We start from the raw sequence: 21,937 nt of genomic DNA on the forward strand, positions 1-21,937 counted from the left end.
TCTCCCAACTCTATGCTATCCTGTTCCCTTTAGGTGTCCCAATTCTATGCTATCCTGTTTCCTTTAGGTGTCCCAATTCTATGCTATCCTGTTCCCTTTAGGTGTCCCAATTCTATGCTATCCTGTTCCCTTTAGGTGTCCCAATTCTATGATATCCTGTTCCCTTTAGGTGTCCCAATTCTATGCTATCCTGTTCCTTTAGGTGTCCCAATTCTATGCTATCCTGTTTCCTTGAGGTGTCCCAATTCTATGCTATCCTGTTCCTTTAGGTGTCCCAATTCTATGCTATCCTGTTCCCTTTAAGTCTCCCAATTCTATGCTATCCTGTTCCCTTTAGGTGTCCCAATTCTATGCTATCCTGTTCCCTTTAGGTGTCCCAATTCTATGCTATCCTGTTCCCTTTAGGTCTCCCAACTCTATGCTATCCTGTTCCCTTTAGGTGTCCCAATTCTATGCTATCCTGTTTCCTTTAGGTGTCCCAATTCTATGCTATCCTGTTCCCTTTAGGTTTCCCAATTCTATGCTATCCTGTTCCCTTTAGGTGTCCCAATTCTATGATATCCTGTTCCCTTTAGGTGTCCCAATTCTATGCTATCCTGTTCCTTTAGGTGTCCCAATTCTATGCTATCCTGTTTCCTTGAGGTGTCCCAATTCTATGCTATCCTGTTCCTTTAGGTGTCCCAATTCTATGCTATCCTGTTCCCTTTAAGTCTCCCAATTCTATGCTATCCTGTTCCCTTTAGGTGTCCCAATTCTATGATATCCTGTTCCCTTTAGGTGTCCCAATTCTATGCTATCATGTTCCCTTTAGGTGTCCCAATTCTATGCTATCCTGTTCCCCGCCATGATGTGGGCCGTCTTTGTTGGCATCATAGCCCAATTGGCAGCAAGTCCCAGCTCCAGTGACCAAAGCCACTCAACCTCGTCCCAAAACAAAATATCATCCTCGTTACTCGGTAAGTTGACATTCATTATTATCTATTAGTTAGTTACCTTTTCGGACAAATGAAGTAGAGTTGATCTTTTTCTGTGATTTCGGTATGTAAAGGGATAGTACTGCCTTCTATTAACATTTACTTTCATGCATCTCTCCGATGGGGGGGGGGGGGGATTCACTGCCCCATCCCCCGGAGCACTTGCACCGCCCCCGGTCAAAATAGTGTCAGCCCCTCAACTCGGAAATATAAGTGCACCCCCTCCCCCGGAAGTTTCAAGTACCCACCCCCACCCCTGGAAAGTTTAAAGTGCCCATCAAAGCTTAGTGGTTTTCATGGATGTGCTACGGACCCACGTCCGTTTGTGATATATGTTTTTTATTTAATTTTTCATGCTGTTACTTGTTTTTTTTATTTCAATAGTCTTCTGCGACGATATATCATTTATTACTATATGCTGCTCAATTGAATGATCTGTTTTAGTTTGAGTGTATGTCACATGTTTATTATAGATTATGTTACTTCTAATACGTTCAATAAATTACATATGAACTGCTCCAGACTTTTCCAGTAAACCCTGGTATTTATAGAATTGAGACCTAAGTAATTTTCATCTATAGACATTTATAGGGAAGTTAATGTAAACTATATTATGTGCTATGTGGTTAATCCAGAGTTGCGTGAGAGAATAGACATTGAAAGCTTGGGAACCTTAGCAAAATTATCAGTGTTAATTATAATACTTAAAAAAATAAAGCCTTAAAATGAAACTATTCCTGCACTTTAGTAATATTTTGTGATGCGTTGAGAGCCGTAACCGGATACACACCCTTAGCCAAAACTAATCCTAACAGTAGGTCTCTCTCTAGTCATTATGTTTGCTCTAACTCTAGTTTTCAGGGTCGTCCATAAATGACATCATACTCGTAGGGGGGAGGGGGGGGGGCGTTATTTTGTGACGGTGTGTGATGAGGGGGGGGGGTTCAGATGGTGTTACGTCACTTTTTTGCATTATGAAAAAAAACAATGTTAGAAAACGAGTTTTAGCCGTTGTTTCGCGTTTTAGAAAACGGTTTTAATAAATTGTTAAAGGAATTGATAAAAATACTCTATGTTGACAGAGTTCTGACAAGATTTTGGGAAAATATCGATGTTATAAGAAAAATTCAACAGCAATTTTGAGGGGGGTTGTAGGCTGGGGTGTGACGTCATTTTAGGGGTGGGGTCTGGCTTTTTGTGACGACGTGTGACGGAGGGGGGTGGGATGTTAAAAATCATCAAAAAAAGCGTGACGTCATTTATGGATGACCCCTAACCGAATAAAACAAATATTCTTTTTTTATATGAACACGCTTTTAAATGCACGGAAAATAAGAAAATAAAACTAAAATGATTTCTTTCATAAAAGCTTTTGTCGCTCAACTATGTAGAGATCTCATGAGCGACCAAAGCTTTAATTAAAGAAATCAGATTAGTTTAATTAATTTTTAATGACCAATTAAGCATCTAATTAAATTAGAAAATATGTAGGGTTGTATTGTCATCGAAGTGGAGCTTATCTGGAAAGTTTAAACGAAATCGCTGCATTAGAAGTGGGTCAAAATTAAGATATAAGATTTGGCACAAACCCACAAAGAGACGTTGCGAACTAAAAATGAAGCTTGTAAAAATACCCTAATTTTTAGGATGGTAATTACGCAGACGGTACACATTTTTGTGTGCAGACGGTACATTTTTTCTAGCAGACGATACATTTTTTCTTGCAGACGGTACACATTTTTGTATGCAGACGGTACATTTTTTCTAGCAGACGGTACACTTTTTCTTGCAGACGACTCAGACTCGGGCGTCGACCTCCCATTCACTGCGGGCTACATCCTGGCCACTTTTGGTGTGGTTCTTGTGACCGGCATCCTCCAGGGTAGAGACTGCCTACAGCTGATCCATGGCTGTCTCTTCGTGTTCTCTCTGCCATGTCTGTACCTGCTGATGACTTTATACACAGTATCCAACCTGACAGATCTCAGCTGGGGTGAGGCTATTTGTGTACAGTTTTATGGTTGACTGACTTCAGCTGGGGTGAGGCTATTTGTGTTCAGTTTTATGGTTGACTGACTTCAGTTGGGGTAAGGCTATTTGTGTACAGTTTTATGGTTGACTGACTTCAGCTGGGGTGAGGCTATTTGTGTACTGTTTCATGGTTGACTGACTTCAGCCGAGGTGAGGCTATTTGTGTACAGTTTTATGGTTGACTGGCTTCAGCTGGGGTAAGACTATTTGTGTACAGTTTTATGGTTGACTGACTTCAGCTGGGGTAGGGTTGTTTGTGTACAGTTTTATGGTTGACTGACTTCAGCTGGGGTAAGGCTATTTGTGTACAGTTTTATGGTTGACTGACTTCAGCTGGGGTAAGGCTATTTGTGTACAGTTTTATGGTTGACTGACTTCAGCTGGGGTAAGGCTATTTGTGTACAGTTTTATGGTTGACTGACTTCAGCTGGGGTAAAGCTATTTGAGTACAGTTTTATGGTTGACTGACTTCAGCTGGGGTAAAGCTATTTGAGTACAGTTTTATGGTTGACTGACTTCAGCTGGGGAAAGGCTACTGTTTGTGTACAGTGTTTACTGCTAGGCTTGTGTTCGTTTGGGCAGTCGTCCTTCGGACAAAACCCCCACATCCTTAACTCACCTACACTGTTCCCGTATAACTTCCCACCAGACTGACCAAATTTTATTTTGCTCCTAGTCGACCTAAAACAGAACTCAAACTTTTTAAATCACATCAACAACCTGTTTCAGGCACCAGACAAGATATGGAAGCGGAGTCGGAATATTTCATCCAAACGTGGATTAAACTCCTCAAGTCTTTCATTTCTTTCTTTAGGTAAAATATTTCCAAAAAAAGTATTGTTCAGTATACAAATTTCAGTATTTTAAGTCTATCCGCACTCCTCCCTCTACCTTCTCAGAATCAATAATTGCTTAGGCGATAAGCCTTGAACTAGTAACTAGTTGGTACGAATTTTGAAATGCTGATCAAAAATGGAAAGTGTCTTAAAGAAATACATGCAATTGATTTCTTAGCTCTTATGAGTTTTTTTATATATTGATTAATAATTACACCATATTATACATTTCATAATTATAATATTTTGCTTTTACTATTTTTCCCAGATGCAGGTGTAATTTCTCTTTATCGAAGCCTACAGATCTTGAAATCCCGATCGTAACAGCTAAAGAAATAGCTGAGCTTGGTAAATATCTATTTTAAAATGTTAAGTAGCTACCTGCATTCTATTTTCTAAAGTGGTAAACAGAATGGAATTATATGAGCTCCTTACCCGTGGGGAAGGTGATTCGATGAATCAGTGGTCATCTGTTTGTATGACCTGAACATTTGAATGGACAATGTTGTCAGCACTTTCTTTTCGCCTGTACTTCCCTGATTCAAGTCAGGTACTGGACTCAGGGACTTTCTACGGTCAGGTACCCATCAGAGCTGGGTGGACTCAAAGACTTCCTGGCAGTACCGCTTTCTCCCATGACGTCCAGTATCCAACTAATCTGTTTAATGCTTAGTATTTTATGCTAGCTAGTCACCACACAATTCATCATGTCTAAGTCATTGTTCAAACATTTATCAACCAAACTAAGACCAACTTTCAACCACACATCTTAGTCTTCTTAGAGCCAAATCCACAATATAATAAAATATGTGTGACGAGCGAACATTTATCCTGCCGACAACGCCAATTGTAACGAGCCAACAGTTACCATGCTCGCAACGCCACATGTAATGAGACCTAATTGCCTGTAGTGCCACGTGTTAACGAGTTTAACCACTCATTCTAGACAACATTGACCACAGTATAGATACTCAAGATGCAGGTTCGCTATTGATCCTTTATTACATGAATCAAGAAATGCTTCATAATAACACAATAAATCAACAGGAATGCTTCTCAATAATAGTCTGAATCAACTGACCCCTAACAGTCCTTCACTAGGCTTTATATAACTGAATCCACATGTCTATAATCCTCCTTAACACAATACGGCTAACCCGTTCTATAACCGACTTGACATAGTCACACAGACTGACTGATCTAAGCGAGCGATGAAAGAGGCAAGAGCCTCGAAACGGGAAGAGAGAGCGAGTCCTGCCGTGCCCTCCTATTTATGCCTTGTATCCGTACTCATCTCCGTACTTGTATTTCTCCGTAATCGATACTTGTACTCGATCTCCGACCACCAGTTGCGTAGTTCAAACGTACAGACCGTAAAATAACATCTGCGTCCTATCCATCAAAGTTGACAGGCCGTCTGAATACCGTTTCCCAAAATAGCACGCGTAGCTTTGAGGTTGTTATCAGCCCGACCCAATAAGCCACCTGTTATCGGTTGCATCAGACCAACACTGTGTCTCGGCTTCTCGTTCGTTATCATTTGTAACTGGTAGTTAGGCCTACCCCAGTTACATCCACCCCTGCTTTTTTTGTGTGTTTTCAACCACAAACAACGCCTGGCAGGTGCACTCCTCCAAAGTCAATCGCACAGTCGTAAAAAAAAAAAATCTATTGTTCTACTCACTGTCCACGACGTTCCATTCGTATACGATTGACAGTTCTAGCTATTTCACATATCAACTGTGTCTACACCATCTTCCTGAGACACAAAACAGTTCTAGAATTCACATCCACCCTTTCCATTTGGTGCCTTCACCAGTTCACTTCTATAGCTCTTTGAACAGTCTGTTTTCATACCAGCGCGACCATGAAAGAATTGATGGTTGCTGACAAAAAATTTCGTATTCCTTCTGTTCCTTAAACTTCTCCGCGGACCACTTATCTGATGGTCTACTGTCTCTCTGCTTCTGGAGGGACCGGGATCCTCATTGTTGCCGGTATCCTCCCCTTGCGTATCGCTGTTGTTCTGTTGATGGTGATATGGTTCCGGAATGGGTATGTGAATTTCCGTTATAACTTCCGGTTCCCTAATTGTCTTGGGTTTCTCTGTGTGTAACTGCTCTTGTTGCCTATTCCAATATTTCTTTAATTGAGCAATATTCGCCCACCGATCCGGTTTGGCGTGATCGATGGGTCTTATCTTAAAGGGGCCACCTGCTACTTTAGGCATCTCCACGACTTGCCATATCTCCTGTCCCCAGAGATCGTGGATTTTGTTTCTGCCTAACGGGTGGCTACGCAGTAATACCCTGTCATTCAGTTTGAGTGGCGGGTCCTTCGTCTGTATCGGCGGTTCCCTTCGCCGAGATTCATGTTCTAGTCTTTCCTGTACTACCCTGTACATTTCTCTAATTCTTCTCATATGTTCATTCACATATTCCAGTGCGGTGTATGAGCCAGTCATACTCTCCCTTTTTCCTAGGAACAAATCAAGAGGGAGTCGAGCCTCTCGTCCGAACAGCAACATGTATGGCGAAAAGCCGGTTGTGGCATGTGGTGTGCAGTTGTATAGATATACCAACTCTGGGAGAAAATCAGGCCAACGTTTTTTCTGTTCAGGTTCTAGCGTACGCAGCAAATCATGCATGCTGCGGTTGAACCGTTCACACTGTCCGTTTCCCTTCGGATTAAATGTGGTTGTTCTAGATTTGTTGATCCCGTAGTGGCTGCACAGTTGGTTAATTACTTCTGACTCGAAAGCCCTTCCTTGGTCAGAGTGTAATTGTCTTGGTATGCCATATTTGATGAACCAATGTTCTAATAAGACCTTTGCCACTGTTTTGGCAGTCTGATCTCGTGTGGGCACCGCCACAGTCCATTTGGTGAATACATCAGTCATTACCAACACATGTTCCGTCCCATCCGATGATTGCTCCAACGACGTAAAGTCCATAGCCACAATCTCTAGTGGTTTTGTCGCTAGTAGGTGTCCTGATGGCTGTCTCATTTTGACAACTGGCATTTTCGCATGCTGACACCTCACACAAACCTCACAATGGCGTTTGACCTCCATTTCCATATTGGGCCAGTAACACCTCCGTCGTAATATTTTGTGGGTTCTGTCCTGACCCTGGTGTCCTGCCCTGTCATGTGCCAACCTTAGCACTTCTCCTCGTAATTGTCCCGGCACCACCACCTGGTGTATTGTGCCATCAATTTGGTCATGAATTCTCCGCATGAGAACACCATCCTTTATACTGAGACGGTTCCACTGACTCAGTATTTTCTTTGTTTCTCGACCAAATTGTTCTCTTTCCCTTCTTCCTGGGAATTTTTGTTCCTGGACGTGTTTCAATAGCGGTTGTAAGCCACTATCCGTTCTCTGGGCATCTCTTATCTTTTTGTGATTAAGGCAATTAAAATCACTACTGTCCATATGTTCGGGCTCTGTGGATATGTGCTCCACCCCGGTCTGCCCGTTCTGCATCACTTGTACCCCATGAGGGATATCTGTTGACGCTCTGACCTCACATATTCCTGTCAGTGTTTCTTCCTCATCACCCGGTCTCTCGTAAGGATTCCTTGATAAGGCGTCCGCATTGCCATTGGACCGCCCCGGGCGATACTTTATCTCTAGGTCAAAGAGTGCCAATTCTGCTGCCCATCGCTGTTCGATGGATCCCAACTTTGCTGTCTTTAGGTGACTCAAGGGGTTATTGTCAGTGTATACCACACATTTAGCACCTAATAAATAGTCCCTGAATTTTTCCGTCACAGCCCATTTTAATGTCAAAAGTTCTAGTTTCATGGCGCTGTAATTTGTCATGTTCTTCTCTGATTCCTTCAGAGCTCGACTGGCATACGCAATAACCCTGAAACCTTGCTTTTGTTGTTGTGATAGCACAGCTCCCAGGCCTTTAGAGCTGGCGTCAATTTCTAACCGAAATGGTTTGTCAAAGTCCGCGTATCCCAATATCGGCGCCTCTGTCAAAGCCTTTTTCAATAGCTTAAACGAGTTCAGGCATTCATCAGTCCATAATTCACCTATCAGGTGTGTTTTACCTTTCTTTTTCTCCTTACTGTGTTTCTTTGTCATTTTGTTTACCAAGTCATGCAATGGTGCGGCAATTTTTGCAAAACCCGGCACAAATTTTCTATAATAGGAAGCAAAGCCCAAGAATGACCTGACCTCTACCGTAGTTGTTGGTTGTTTCCATTCTTTAACAGCTGCAATTTTATCTGGGTCAGTGGCGATGCCATCCGACGAAATCACGTAACCCAAAAAATGTACCGATTTCAAACCAAAGCAGCATTTGTCTGGGTTCAGCTTTACTCCTATCTCCCTAAGACGGAGAAACACTTGTTCTAATCTTTTTAGATGGTCCTCCCAAGTTTTTGAGTAAACTAGAATATCATCCAAATACACCAACATTATTTGAAATAGAAAGTCACTCATAGCACTCTGCATTACTCGCTGGAATGTAGCAGGTGCATTAGTTAGACCAAACGGCATACGGGTCCACTCGTACAGTCCCAGTGGAGAAATAAATGCAGTTTTATGTTGATCGTTGGGGTGCATGGCCACTTGGTGGTAGCCACTGGCCAAATCCAAGGTAGAAAAAAATCTTGCTCCCCCCAACGCATCAAGACATTCATCAATACGAGGCAAGGGGAATGCATCCCTTCTTGTGATATTGTTCAATTTCCGGTAATCACAACACAGTCTTATCTCCCCTGACTTCTTTTTTACCACTACAATCGGTGCCGCATATGGGCTCGTACTGGTTGTAATAATTCCCTTTTTTAGTAGATCGTTCAGGTGTGCTTTCACCGCAGAGTAGTGACTTGGTGGCAATCTTCGATAAGGTTGCGCCACCGGCTTGTCTTGTAGTAAGGGTATCTGGTGTTTTATTACTTCCGTGTACCCCAAATCACCCTCATACGAGGCAAATATATCACTGTATTTATTCAGCAATTCATTTAGTTTTGGGTCCTCAGTTTCCGGGAATGTATATGATCGGCCATCTTCTTTCTTCACCTCGGCCGTCACATTGACCGACCTAATTGTTACTTCATTACTACTGGTATTGATCAGTTCGATGCACTGTGCCGACCTTTGTACCTCTACGTTCTGTGGTACTCCTACCAGAGTGTTAGGCGGTATAAAAATTTCTTCATCCAAAACATTTGCTACCAACCCTTGAACTAGTCCGTTTTCCGCTGATGTGTATGTCCGCAGTAACACGACGCCTGCCCTCAGTGCGGCGCCACATGGTTCTATCATCACATCACCATTCACACTTCTATCACCAATTTGTAATGTGATTGCCTTGACCGTGTTTGCCGGGACTGATATCCTTCCTCTGGTCTTGGCAAACCTGGCCAACTTGGATCCCCGACCTGGTGTGGTCGATCCGACAATATTTGTAAGAAATTCTGGCAACTGGCCAAGAATATTCATGCCCAACAGGCAAGGTATATTTGACACATTTGTCTCTAGGTTGTGTTTCGTAACGAACACCCCAACCTGCTTCAACCTATGTCCTGCCACCACGACATCCGCCAGAAAATAACCACAGTATGGAATGGTTAGTCCATTAGCTGCCGTCAGGCGCATGCCTGTGTCAGACCTCAACCTATGGTCTTTTCCTTTCATCCATTTGGTGTAAAAATTTTCCGTGATTGTCGTCACCTGGGAGCCTGTATCCACAATTGCCTTCACCGCGATGTCCCCAATCGTAATCACCATTTCGGGACAGACTCCCATCATTTTGCTTCTTGGGCCATAACCTCGCCCCTCTGTAGCTTGGCCCTGCCTTACAGAGGACGACCGTTTCCCTGGCAGTACCGTGCCATATGTCCGGGTTGTGAACAAGACAAACAAATTGGTCGACCGTCTGCCGTCCATTGGAGTGATGGCTTGGCAGGACGCGGCCGTCCAGCCCGTCCCTGTTTTGTCCCGTTCTTTTCCTGATTCTCAGCTGTTGACCTGCTTTCCAACCACTTCAAGCGTTGGTCAACCTTCTCTAGGTGGGCCAACAGTTGAGCCATCATGGTCTCCATCGTGTCGGCCCCTGTGGGTGGGGATTGTCTCTGTTCAGGCACAGAGACTTTGTCCACCGAACAGTTCGATTGGTCCTCATCCTCGGACCTGCGGATCGCTGAGTTCCTGACCTGAAGGAAGGTCAACTGCTGGTCTCTGTGGACCTCCTCTTTCAACTCTCTCCTTAAGATCGGGGTTGCTAGCCCCTCGATGAAATGGTCCCTCAGTAGGCGTACATCAATGTCCGGTGATTTGCCCTTTACCAAATCAAAGGCCCTGTTCATCCTGTGTGAGTACTCCATCACACTCTCCGCCATTCTCTGCTTTAAGCCCACGAATCCCGATAGCAGTTGCACTCCCGACCGTCTCTCCCCAAAGGTCTCCATAATCAGATCTAGCACCTTATCTGGATCTGATTGGACGGTCCTATCGTGGCACTTAACCTCTGCCCTAACCGTTTCACCTATACTGCCCATCAGCAGTCTTAATCTTTCCTCTGGTGACATATGTCTCGAGGCCCAGGCCGCTTTGACCTCTTCACTGAACCTGTTGGTTAAAGTTGGATCTCCGTCCCCGTAAAATTTGTTAATATGGGACTCTCTGGGTAGGACCACTATGTGGGTCTGCTTCTCGTCCAGAGTAGACATTTTCTTCCTTAAGTACTAAAAAAAAAGAGTTCTTTCTTACCGTGTGTGTATGAAAAATTTTTCCTCGTTCCTCAATTTTCACAGTTCCTGAATGTCCGAATTCACACACACACTAAACACAGTTATGCACAAGGTTGACTATAGGTGCCTTAAACGGCAAGTCTAGTTGAATTCATCCTGATCGCAGCGCCAATTGTGACGAGCGAACATTTATCCTGCCGACAACGCCAATTGTAACGAGCCAACAGTTACCATGCTCGCAACGCCACATGTAATGAGACCTAATTGCCTGTAGTGCCACGTGTTAACGAGTTTAACCACTCATTCTAGACAACATTGACCACAGTATAGATACTCAAGATGCAGGTTCGCTATTGATCCTTTATTACATGAATCAAGAAATGCTTCATAATAACACAATAAATCAACAGGAATGCTTCTCAATAATAGTCTGAATCAACTGACCCCTAACAGTCCTTCACTAGGCTTTATATAACTGAATCCACATGTCTATAATCCTCCTTAACACAATACGGCTAACCCGTTCTATAACCGACTTGACATAGTCACACAGACTGACTGATCTAAGCGAGCGATGAAAGAGGCAAGAGCCTCGAAACGGGAAGAGAGAGCGAGTCCTGCCGTGCCCTCCTATTTATGCCTTGTATCCGTACTCATCTCCGTACTTGTATTTCTCCGTAATCGATACTTGTACTCGATCTCCGACCACCAGTTGCGTAGTTCAAACGTACAGACCGTAAAATAACATCTGCGTCCTATCCATCAAAGTTGACAGGCCGTCTGAATACCGTTTCCCAAAATAGCACGCGTAGCTTTGAGGTTGTTATCAGCCCGACCCAATAAGCCACCTGTTATCGGTTGCATCAGACCAACACTGTGTCTCGGCTTCTCGTTCGTTATCATTTGTAACTGGTAGTTAGGCCTACCCCAGTTACATATGTAAGAAAATTTAAGTAAGTCTTATACAGTATTTTATATGTATCTATAAATTCAAAAGAATTTGAAAGTTTTGCCCTTTCTTTACACATAGACCTATCGCCTGACAAAAAGGAAGAAAAGTCGACAAAAATAGAAACAAAACTCGCAGGTAAGTTCTATGTATACATCCCAACTCATACAGGATGATTCCTCTATCCTACTATCCCTAAAATCCCCCAAACTGACGGATAACCCCCCCCCCCCCCCTTCCTTTATACCGCCGAATATACCTTCATGGAACTAACGCATCCCTTTCCAATACGGTCTAATTCATTTGCACACTACATAATTTACTTTAAAGATTTTGCCCTTTTTTTTTACACTTAGACCCATCGTCTGACAAAAAAGAAGAAAAGTCGACAAAAATAGAAACAAAACTCACAGGTAAGTTTTTTTATACATCCCACCTCATACAGGATACTTCCTTTATCCTACTATCCCTAATATCCCCCTAACTGACGGATACCCCCCCCCCCCCCAGCCTTTAGACCGCCGAATATACCTTCATGTAACCAACGCATCCCTTTCAAATACGGCCAAGTTCATTTGCACACTACATAATTTAATTTAAAGATTGATACTCACATCGTTCTGAATCCCCCCCCCCCTCATATACCCCCACCTCCCCTCATTCGGACTTACCCATGCCTCCACCTACCCCCATACTCCCTCACACGTACATATGTGAGATTGCTTTAGTGTTTTTTATTTACCATCAAACTAGAATAAAGCTACACACAGCAATAGACTTGAAAAGCTGGTTCCAAATGGTTCTAAATTGTTGTTGACAAAAAGCATAGTTTTCATCCAAAATGTAATATTTTTAACATAAGTACAAAATATATATTAATATATTTGAAATGATAAAACAATTCTAAACTGCTTTTTAACGGCTCATATTCGATAATATCTAAATGAAAACTGGCAATGTGAATAGGTTAAGGGGAAAGTATCAAAGTGACTAAGGGAGTTAAGTTTTTAAAAATTCAACAAACATTATTATTGGGCACAAAGCTGTCACATTTTTATGACAGTAATTCTAATTTTAACATTTTAACGCAGCATATAGTTGTAGACCTGTGTTTAAGGCAAATTGTTTCAACAACAATATAATACATATTTTATAAATATTTGTTTTTCTGTTATAAATAAATCTTCAACCATATTTAATTAACTAAAAATTTGATATAAATAATCATAAACAAGCAATAGTGCTAAGTCACCTTTTTTGTCCTCAAAATTAAAAATTACTTTTCTAGACATTTTCCATTACTTTTCTATACATTCCCTAGACTTCACGCGATCCTTATGCAAAGAGTAATATTTATTGTAAAACGAGAAATAAGGTAAACATACATAGAGGTCATGAACTCGAGAAGGCTACTATTTACAAATTTTATGATTGTTAAGATTATTTTTTTTCTTAACGGAATAATGAAAGTGCATGTCAAAAAAGAAGTATTACTATTGTAAATCTGCATCAGTCCTCATAAGTAGATGGTGAAAACTGACATACTAACGCTAAGGCAGAAGAAAAAACCATGTAATTAAAAAGTCTAGTGATAATTTTAGCGCAATTTCCTTATCTATATATATTAAAAGCAATGTATGTGTGTGTGTCTGTGTGTGTGTGTGTGTGTCTTTTATGCATTACCACACCTCTTATCACATCGCCGTGAAACTTTAGGAAGTTGTTTAGAATATTCCTGGGGAGGTTTCTGTGAAAAAAAAATAATTCAAATTCGCAGGGGTCGCGCCCCGACAGGGCGCGATTTGCTTTTTTCTATATAAGGTATATAAAAATAAAAGTCGATTTTGGTTTAGCATCGTTCATCCGATAGTCATGAGACTTTAGGGAGTTCATTATACCACTCTAGGGAAGGGTTCTGTAAAAAAAATCATTTTTAATTTCGCAAGGGCGGCGCCACGGGAGGGTCCGATTTTTTCTCTATATACGGTTTATAAAAATAAAAGTCTATTTCGGTTTCACACCGTTCCTCCGTGTACCATGAAACTTTGGGGAGATGATTAGATCACTCAATAGTGGGTTCTGCAAAAAAAAATTGTTTAATATTGCAAGGGCGGCGCCCTCCGGGGGGGGGGGGAGAGATTTTTTTCTCTCTATACACGGTATATACAAAATAAAACTCGGATGCGGTTCATCCAAGTGCCATGAAACTGTAGGGAGTAGATGAGAATACTCCCAAGAATATTTCTGCGAAAAAGAAAACTAAAGTTTCTTATGGGCGGCGCAATATAGGGTACAACTTTCGTCAATACACGGTTTGGCACCCAGAGTTTTAGAGCGACTATGTTGGCACTTAGCATCCGTTAATCGAGTAAGGGTTACTACTATATACAGCGGTAAAACTACAACAGGCTTCTAAAAATAACTTTGTAACGCAAGGAAATCATTCTGTACAGTTTCGTCACGTTGCGAAAGATGAAAAAATGACTTTTTGAATATGAGGAGCCTACTGTAGAGTTTCGTCACTTTGCGAATGATGCAATAAGCATCTATTATTAGACAAGCCAGTCAGAAATTGAGATCAAGCATCTAATAATAGACCATTAGTAACGCTAGCTTATCGCATCAGTCACACTGATGTTTAAAACACGTCAAATACTTTTTTTACGTGTTAAAGAAAAAAAAATCATGTTCATTTGTGTCACTTTAGCGAATGACGAAATCTTCATCATTATTAACAGGATGCTATTTAGCACGATGGCGCCAGTGTTTCTTCCAGACTTTTTTCTCCGGGGGGGCACTTGAAATCTTCGGGGGGGGGCGGTAAACTTTCTTCGGGGGGGCGGACACTGTTAAAAGTATATATTTTCTATATAAATTATATAAAATTCATTTCGTTCGGGGGGGCGGTAAAAAATTTTCGGGGGGGCTTCGCCCCCCCGAAGAGATGCCTGGAAGAAACTCTGGATGGCGCCTGTTACATTTAAGGAGCCAGGGGTCGTACGCCGCGCCTATGCGGTAGTCTAATCGGGGGGTGGGAGCCCTGAGAGCGCCCCTGTGCGTCTCTGACATATGGGCGGTCACCAAAGTGTGTTCTAACATTATTTCGGTGAGTGGTCAATGTTTACATGCGGTAGTGTAGGTAAACCCGTGTCCCGATATTTATGATTTAAGTGCAGGCATTGTTTACATTTATATAACTCACTTTTAGAAAAGACGGTCACGCGTCTAAGAATATATAATTATAATTGGTAACGCGTTGGTGAAATCCTTCTAATACATTTCGTCAAACTTTCTTCTATCCCCGCGGCAACGCGCGGGGGACGGGTACGCTAGTGTTATCTAAAAATAGCTCTGTCGTAGCGTAAATCAAGAGCAGGGTTAATAAAACCATTGGTTAGTTATTAAAACGTTTTTTATTTTTTTAAAAATTCAGTATTTTACATGTTTTATTTACAATAGAGTTACATGACTAAAAACCATTGCGCGCCTAGCTACTGAACGTGATGACGCAGCCATTGAACGTGATGGCGCAGCTATTGAACGTGATGACGCGTGTGGTGTGGTTGGATAAAAATGCCTACTAATTCGGTCCAAATTTTAATTAATTCAAAAAAATTTGTGACCGAACGAAAGGATATTTTTGAAAACTTTCTTCGGCAATATTGTTCTAAATTATGGCAGAAATCGATTGGTACATATTTCAAGTCGCTAAGTGGTCTGGTTGCCGAGATATGGGCCAAAAACTGCATTTTTTTTTGGCTTTTCCGGGAAATCCATGAAAGAAACCTGGAATTTTTTGGCCTATGTTCATCCTCGTAACTTGCTTAACATAATTGCTTTGGAACTAGTCCTCGATATTGGTTCGTTGAGGAGGAGATACGACTTAAAGCTGCGGACACACATCCATTCATTCATACATTCATACATTCATACATTCATACATTCATACATTCATACATTCATACATTCATACATTCATACATTCATACATTCATACATTCATACATTCATACATTCATACATTCATACATTCATACATTCATACATTCATACATTCATACATTCATACATTCATACATCCAGAAATGACGGGTTAAAAAACGCAATTCTCCAGAATGGAAACTGCGCTAAAACTATGGGTGATAATTTTAGAATTCTAAAATTTTCAACTTACATCACAAAGTGATTCTTTTAGTTCTTTAACACTTTAATGCGTATTGTCTTTATTCTCGTCAGATTTAGAAAATTTTAGAATTCTCAAATTTCATCATATTCTAATTCTTTTAGTTCCGGCCATAGATTTTACAAATGTTATACAACGTTTTACCAATTTTCAGAAAAAATGTGCTTGTATTTTAGAAAAATGTTCATGTAAAATGAAATATTTAACATTTTTGGGTCAAATAAAAAAAAATGTGCATCATACATAGGCATTCGTTTTATAGCTGTTTGACCAAATCATTATAGTAAAAAATGTTTGTGTATGTATAAAAGTTGTATTTTTGGCGAATTTGTTCATCATTTTTCTGTAATTATGATGAAACTACCCACTTAACTCACTAGGTGACTTTAAAATATACATCTATTAAACTATTAAAAAACGAACACGTTATTTAACAACTTGACAGTATTTTTTATTTATTTTGATTTAGAAAAGGCTGGTTTGATTTAAATCAATTTTTTTAAAGAATCGGCTGATGATGAAGAAGAAAGTGACGAGGAGAATGAAGACACAGATGAAACAGACGGCGTTAGTTCAGATTATCTCACCATTGACAAGTGGCTACCAGATCATCTAAGGGTAAGTACTTGCTACATTATCATATAACGACAAGTAATCGCTACATAAACATATAAAGGGAGGTAATTGCTACATGACCATCTAAGGGTAGATAATGACTACATGCATATCTAAAGGTAAACAATGTCTACGTGGAAATCTAAGGGTATGTAATGGTTGCATGAACAAAAAAGTAGGGAATGGTAACATGACTCTGTTTAATGCCTCTATGTGTCTAGCCACATACTGATTCATGTCGTGTCTTAATCTCCTCAGATACCGTACGCCGCCATGTTCAAGAAACACGGCTACACAACCACCAACTTTCTCACATCTTTGACCGAGGCTGACCTGGTCAAGTTAGGCGTGGATAAGAAAGGCATTAGGATGTTCCTGATGGCTGAGATAAGAAAACTGCCAAGTTTTCAGCTGAAGATTAACATCAAAGTAGGTAGCTTCGAACTAGTCAGAAGAAAAGCAAACAATAGATTGATCTTCATCATTCAATTTTTTTTTTTATTTTGTTGTTTTACTGGATTGTCGGAAGACAACAGTAACACCACACCCTACCAACTCCTAACCCTAACAACACCACACCCTCCAACTCCTAACCCTAACAACACCACACCCTCCCAACTCCTAACCCCAACAACACTACACCCTCCAAACCAAACCCTTACAACACCATACGCGCTAACTTCGAACACCACCAATATAATTTATTTCACCATACATACATCATTAATTATACTACACTAACGTCATTAATTACCAAAACATTACATTTCAGGCAGGCATAAACCAGTTTCTGAAAGACACCGGACTTCAGTCATATCTGGAGAACTTTAAAGCCAACTGTTTGGACACGGCCGAAGGTCTCCAAACTCTCAAGCACTTCACAGAAGACGACATCAAAGATCTGGGGATTAAAAAACCAGGTAGTCCTTCATTTACATCTTCCCCATACCTCGCAATTTCAAACCCACAATTATAAAAAAAAAATGCTTTCATCGCCTCGTATTAAAATCTTCAAAACTTTAATAACAAAACATTCTTTTCGCTGTTATTCAATCATTTTAAATTATTTTGAAATCGTTATTATTATATCTCGTTGGTAGTGAATACATATGCCACAGCAAAGTGCGTCACGACAAACCTTTGGACAAACCTTTAACAAAAATACTTGAGATTACCAAGCAAAACAAAAGATAAAAAATGTTGCGTTTATGAGCTGTCCACAGTATAATATCTAACCCAAGGTGTAATTTTAAAAATAACGTCAGAAATTGTTTGAAAACCAGCGTCAAAAGGGTGTGGAAGGACGGGTGGGGTGGCGTCCCACCCGGGAATACACCCACCCCCTCCCGCCCTAGAAACAAACTTTTGTTTCCGACATCTTTTTATTAAGACCACAATTATGTTTTTCAGGTCACGTTAAAAGGTTAATGAGTGCGATAGCGATGCTTCGATTACAAGACCACGGTATGTGTCTCAACTCCATCCACATAATTTCACTTTGTATTGTTTTTATTATTAATTCTATAAATAGCTTGATTCTTGGTGTTCTCACACTACTAACATATAATTGTTTAAACTTCGACTTGTCTTAATTAGTTATTTGATCTATGTAAAGTTTTTATAATATAACATGAATTGGCATAATATAGAGAGGCTAGAAATTGATTATTTATCTATTAATAAAAGAAATACTTTACATAATTGGCCAACGCATTGTTTTCAATTAAAAGTATACACTTTGAGCAAAGGTTTGTTTTGCTGTATAGATTTCAAATCAATTTTCTCACATTATAAATCTTCACATTTGTGTTACAACACTTCCTTACATTTGTATTTCTGCCTTTATGTGATGACATCACGTGATATAGTTTACACAACAGAGCAGGAAGATCACTCAGGTAAATCTGGTCTAAAATATCTTTAACTAGCATTAGAAACATTATTTTAAATAATGAAATGAGTTGTTTTTTTTTAAATTTCAACGCGCAACTATGATCTAAGCCTTTTACACCTTTTTTAACTACTCTATCCTTGGTCATTTTTAAAAAAAAGATACTCTGATTCGGTTAAAAACATATCACTCCGCACTTACTTTAAACGGTATTAACGTGCGTCCCTTATTATTTGTAATGAATTCTCCAATATGTTAATTACATAGTAAATGCCTATTAAATAGCAGATTTCAAAAGAAAACAAAAAAAAATAATAGAAATAAGCCTTTAGTCGCTTTTATAAACTATTTAGGCCCTACTGCGGACCCATTTCCTGCATGAAATAAATTTCTTAAGGGTATTTTAAGAATCCTACCAATTTTAAGTTAGAATTGTGCATATGATCTACGTATGTAATGCCACGTAGCATTCAAATATTCTGCCAGGTTTAACTATACATATTTTTGATTTATACATATACTTTTTTTTTAATTGGAAAACTTTATTGTAGCTCCCAAAATAGCAGAAGGAGGTTCCGCTACATCGATAAATGTCGTGGATGAAGACATTACTACCCTCGCCAGTAAGTCGTCACAACAAGTCTCCTTGTCCAAACATTGTTACATCTCCAATATCTGTTACAATAGGGCTGGTAAGTAGGTCACCAACCAGTTCTATGGCTCATGCAGGTTTTATTGAGCCGTAGAACTGGTTGGTGACCTACTTACCAGCCCTATTACATGCAAGTGGTGATAATTCACAATTTAAATCTCCAGTAAACAATAAAGCATATTGCAGACCAATTTGATCATTATGTCATCGCTGTTCAATCATAAATCATCAACATTAAATTACTAATCAAAAACCAATGCTCGATTGTAGATTTAAATTATTAACTAGCAAAAACTCACCCATTTATATTTTAAAACTAGGTTATTCGTACATCATCTTTAACCGCCTGTGTTTATTTCCTAGACTAAATCATAAATTCTATTAAATTAATATTTTAGTGAAATTATATCTGGATGTCACACAGATATAACCAACATTTTAAAATTGTAATATTCATTTTAATATAAAAGAACCTAGTCGAATACGGGTGTAAAGTAAAAATCTGTATGACATAATTACATTTGACACAATTGCATGTGATACGAATACATATGACACAATTGCATGTGATATAAATACACATGACACAGTTACATGTAAGATTGTGTAAGCTGTTACCAGTGATTCCCCCAGGCCCAGATGAGAGAGATTTCAGAGCACAGTGGGCGGGCCTGATAGAGCGGACTTTAAACCCCGATCATGGTCACGTGGTCTCATCAGACACCATAACAGGTGAGCATCCGTTCGTCTAGTCACCATAAATGGTGAGCATCCGTTCGTCCAGTGGTTTAAAATATTCTTTCAGTTCTTCGTCGTTACCTTGTTCAACTTACAGTGGAACATAGGCCGTGTTAACTTATATGTTTTTTTCGTTTCTTATTTTGGTGTAATGTTGTGGTGTTTTGTTTCTTCTTTCTGTGTAATTTGGTGGTGTTTTTTTTGTTTTTTCTTTCTCTGTAATTTAGTGGTGTATTGTTTCTTACTTCTGTGTAATTTCGTTGTGTTTCGTTTCTTATTTCAGTGTGATTTGGTGGTATTTTGTTTCTTCTTTATGTGTAATTTGGTTGTGTATTGTTTCTTATATACCTTGTTAATGTTTATTATACAAGTCTTATCTTTTACCCCGACAAAACAGAAAACCTACAGAGGCTAAAAATCAACGCCATCAAATGTCTTATTGCCACCAATGCTGTGTTGTTTGTGTTTACTATAGTCCTGACCTTTTTCTCACGGTTTAGCAAAGTCGTAGTCGGCATCGACCCAGTCAGTAAGTCCGTCTAGTCGTTGTCGCATGGTAGCAAAACATTATATATATATATACATATATATATATATATATATATATATATATATATATATATATATATATATATATATATATATATATATATATATATATATATATATATATATTTATATATATATATATATATATATATATATATATATATATATATATATATATATATATATATATATATATGTGCATTTACATTTTATTATTTTTTAACACGGAGTAACATCAGAACATTAACCCTCCACCTGCTTACCCCAACCTTTAACCTTTTTAAAATCTCAGGTTTTGCCGTCCTGCTCCTATACGCCCTACTCATGTTACTCCAGTTCCTCGGTATGCTCATCTACAACCTCTCTAGGTTCTGCAACAAACTATCTAGAGCTTCGTATGGACTGAAGAGATTTAAATGTATCAACACTAATGTAAGATTTATATGTTGTGTTTTTTTTTTTTAAATATGGTAAATATAATTTCAAAATAGATTTAAAATCTCAAAATAATGTGTATTCCAGACGGTCCATGATGCAATTGAAGTAGAGTTCACCTGTTTCTTGACTTAACGTATAAAGAGATAGTGTGGTCAGCACTATGCCTAGTCGCTATTACTTTCCCTAACGTGAGTTAGGTACCCACCAGAACTGCGTGAGCTCACTGACGTTCTACGATCTTAAACCCGGATTTGAACTCGAAATTTCCAGCTTAGCAGTCACATATTGCAATACGACTAGAAAGATTGTATTGCAATATTTTTTTTACGTGCAAGATCTTCATGAGAATTGTTTCCAGTTTCAATGCTAAAAGTGAATCCACATATTGTTTAAACTGACACCAAAGTTTCTACTTGGGGCATTAACTTGAATACCCACAAAGTAAACAGCCAAAGTGTCTATAGAGGCACCAATGTTTAGTTTCTTTTAACGTATCAAATAGCATTTCTGCTAGGGGAACCACGGATTTTTATTCAGGTACCACATTTTATATGGGGCGGAGTGGTCTCAAGTTCGAATCCGGGATCAAGTCAGTAGACCGTCTCAACAGAGTCCACCCAACTCTGATGGGTACCTAACTCACGTTAGGGAAGGTAAAGGCGGCTGTGCATAGTGCTGACCACACTATCTCTTCATATGCAGAGGTCACAGAAACAAGTGAACTCTACGTTACTTGCCCCATAGACCGTCAGGTTTGAAAGGGAAACTTTACCTCATTTTAGATGAACCGAGTACATATACTTTTCATTAATTAAATTAGTGCATCTATCGCAATGAAATATAAAACATCAATGTTTTAAATCAACCACTATGTAACTCGTTTGTTCAGGGAGGTGAAAACAGCCAATGTGGTGAGACTAGAAGACTAAACAGAGGTGAGACTATCTCACTATTGAGAGAAGGGGATGGATCTGCTACGGATTAACCTTGATCATTATAATATGATATAATCCTCAAATTATAATCTATATAATCATTTAGTGTTTTAGGCTAGCATGTTTATAGATGTAGTTAAAAAATTAACCTACCAAAGGTTTATTTAAATACCATTATATAAATATAACCATGAATACAAGAGTTTGTTTTACGCTGTTCAGAAGACGTCGAGGGAACATGGGGGCGCTTTGTTCGCCTTTGGTACTAACATCAGAGGCGTAGCGACCCTTCCCGACGACAGGGGACAAACTTTTCGATTTGCACCCCGCCCCTCAAGATTTCAATTTGCACCCCCCCCCCCCTCAAACTTTCGATTTACACCCCCCTCAACCTTTCAATTTATTTTTCCGACCCATTTTGGCGCCCCTAAGGTT

At 39.6% G+C, this 21,937-nt stretch overlaps 1 protein-coding gene across 1 annotated transcript in view; it reads left to right on the top strand.

Annotated features, from left to right (window-relative positions):
- The window catches only part of LOC131937633 (chitin synthase-like), a 30,693-nt gene extending 8,873 nt beyond the window's left edge, over positions 1-21,820 (top strand). Inside the window, exons 11-27 of the mRNA XM_059295219.1 lie at positions 812-956; positions 2,767-2,967; positions 3,151-3,202; positions 3,682-3,819; positions 4,110-4,189; positions 11,583-11,639; positions 11,858-11,914; positions 16,190-16,302; positions 16,558-16,728; positions 17,072-17,219; positions 17,710-17,763; positions 18,168-18,197; positions 18,742-18,813; positions 19,476-19,574; positions 19,978-20,109; positions 20,422-20,561; positions 21,457-21,820. Of these exons, the coding sequence (XP_059151202.1) occupies positions 812-956; positions 2,767-2,967; positions 3,151-3,202; positions 3,682-3,819; positions 4,110-4,189; positions 11,583-11,639; positions 11,858-11,914; positions 16,190-16,302; positions 16,558-16,728; positions 17,072-17,219; positions 17,710-17,763; positions 18,168-18,197; positions 18,742-18,813; positions 19,476-19,574; positions 19,978-20,109; positions 20,422-20,561; positions 21,457-21,552 (1,785 nt within the window). The 3' untranslated portion in view covers positions 21,553-21,820. The remainder of the gene's footprint in view (positions 1-811; positions 957-2,766; positions 2,968-3,150; positions 3,203-3,681; positions 3,820-4,109; positions 4,190-11,582; positions 11,640-11,857; positions 11,915-16,189; positions 16,303-16,557; positions 16,729-17,071; positions 17,220-17,709; positions 17,764-18,167; positions 18,198-18,741; positions 18,814-19,475; positions 19,575-19,977; positions 20,110-20,421; positions 20,562-21,456) is intronic.
- Positions 21,821-21,937: the final 117 nt, after the last annotated feature.

Source organism: Physella acuta, unplaced genomic scaffold, assembly GCF_028476545.2.
Source record: "Physella acuta isolate Inbredline_101_S28 unplaced genomic scaffold, ASM2847654v3 ptg000215l, whole genome shotgun sequence".
Taxonomy (NCBI): Eukaryota; Metazoa; Mollusca; class Gastropoda; family Physidae; genus Physella; species Physella acuta.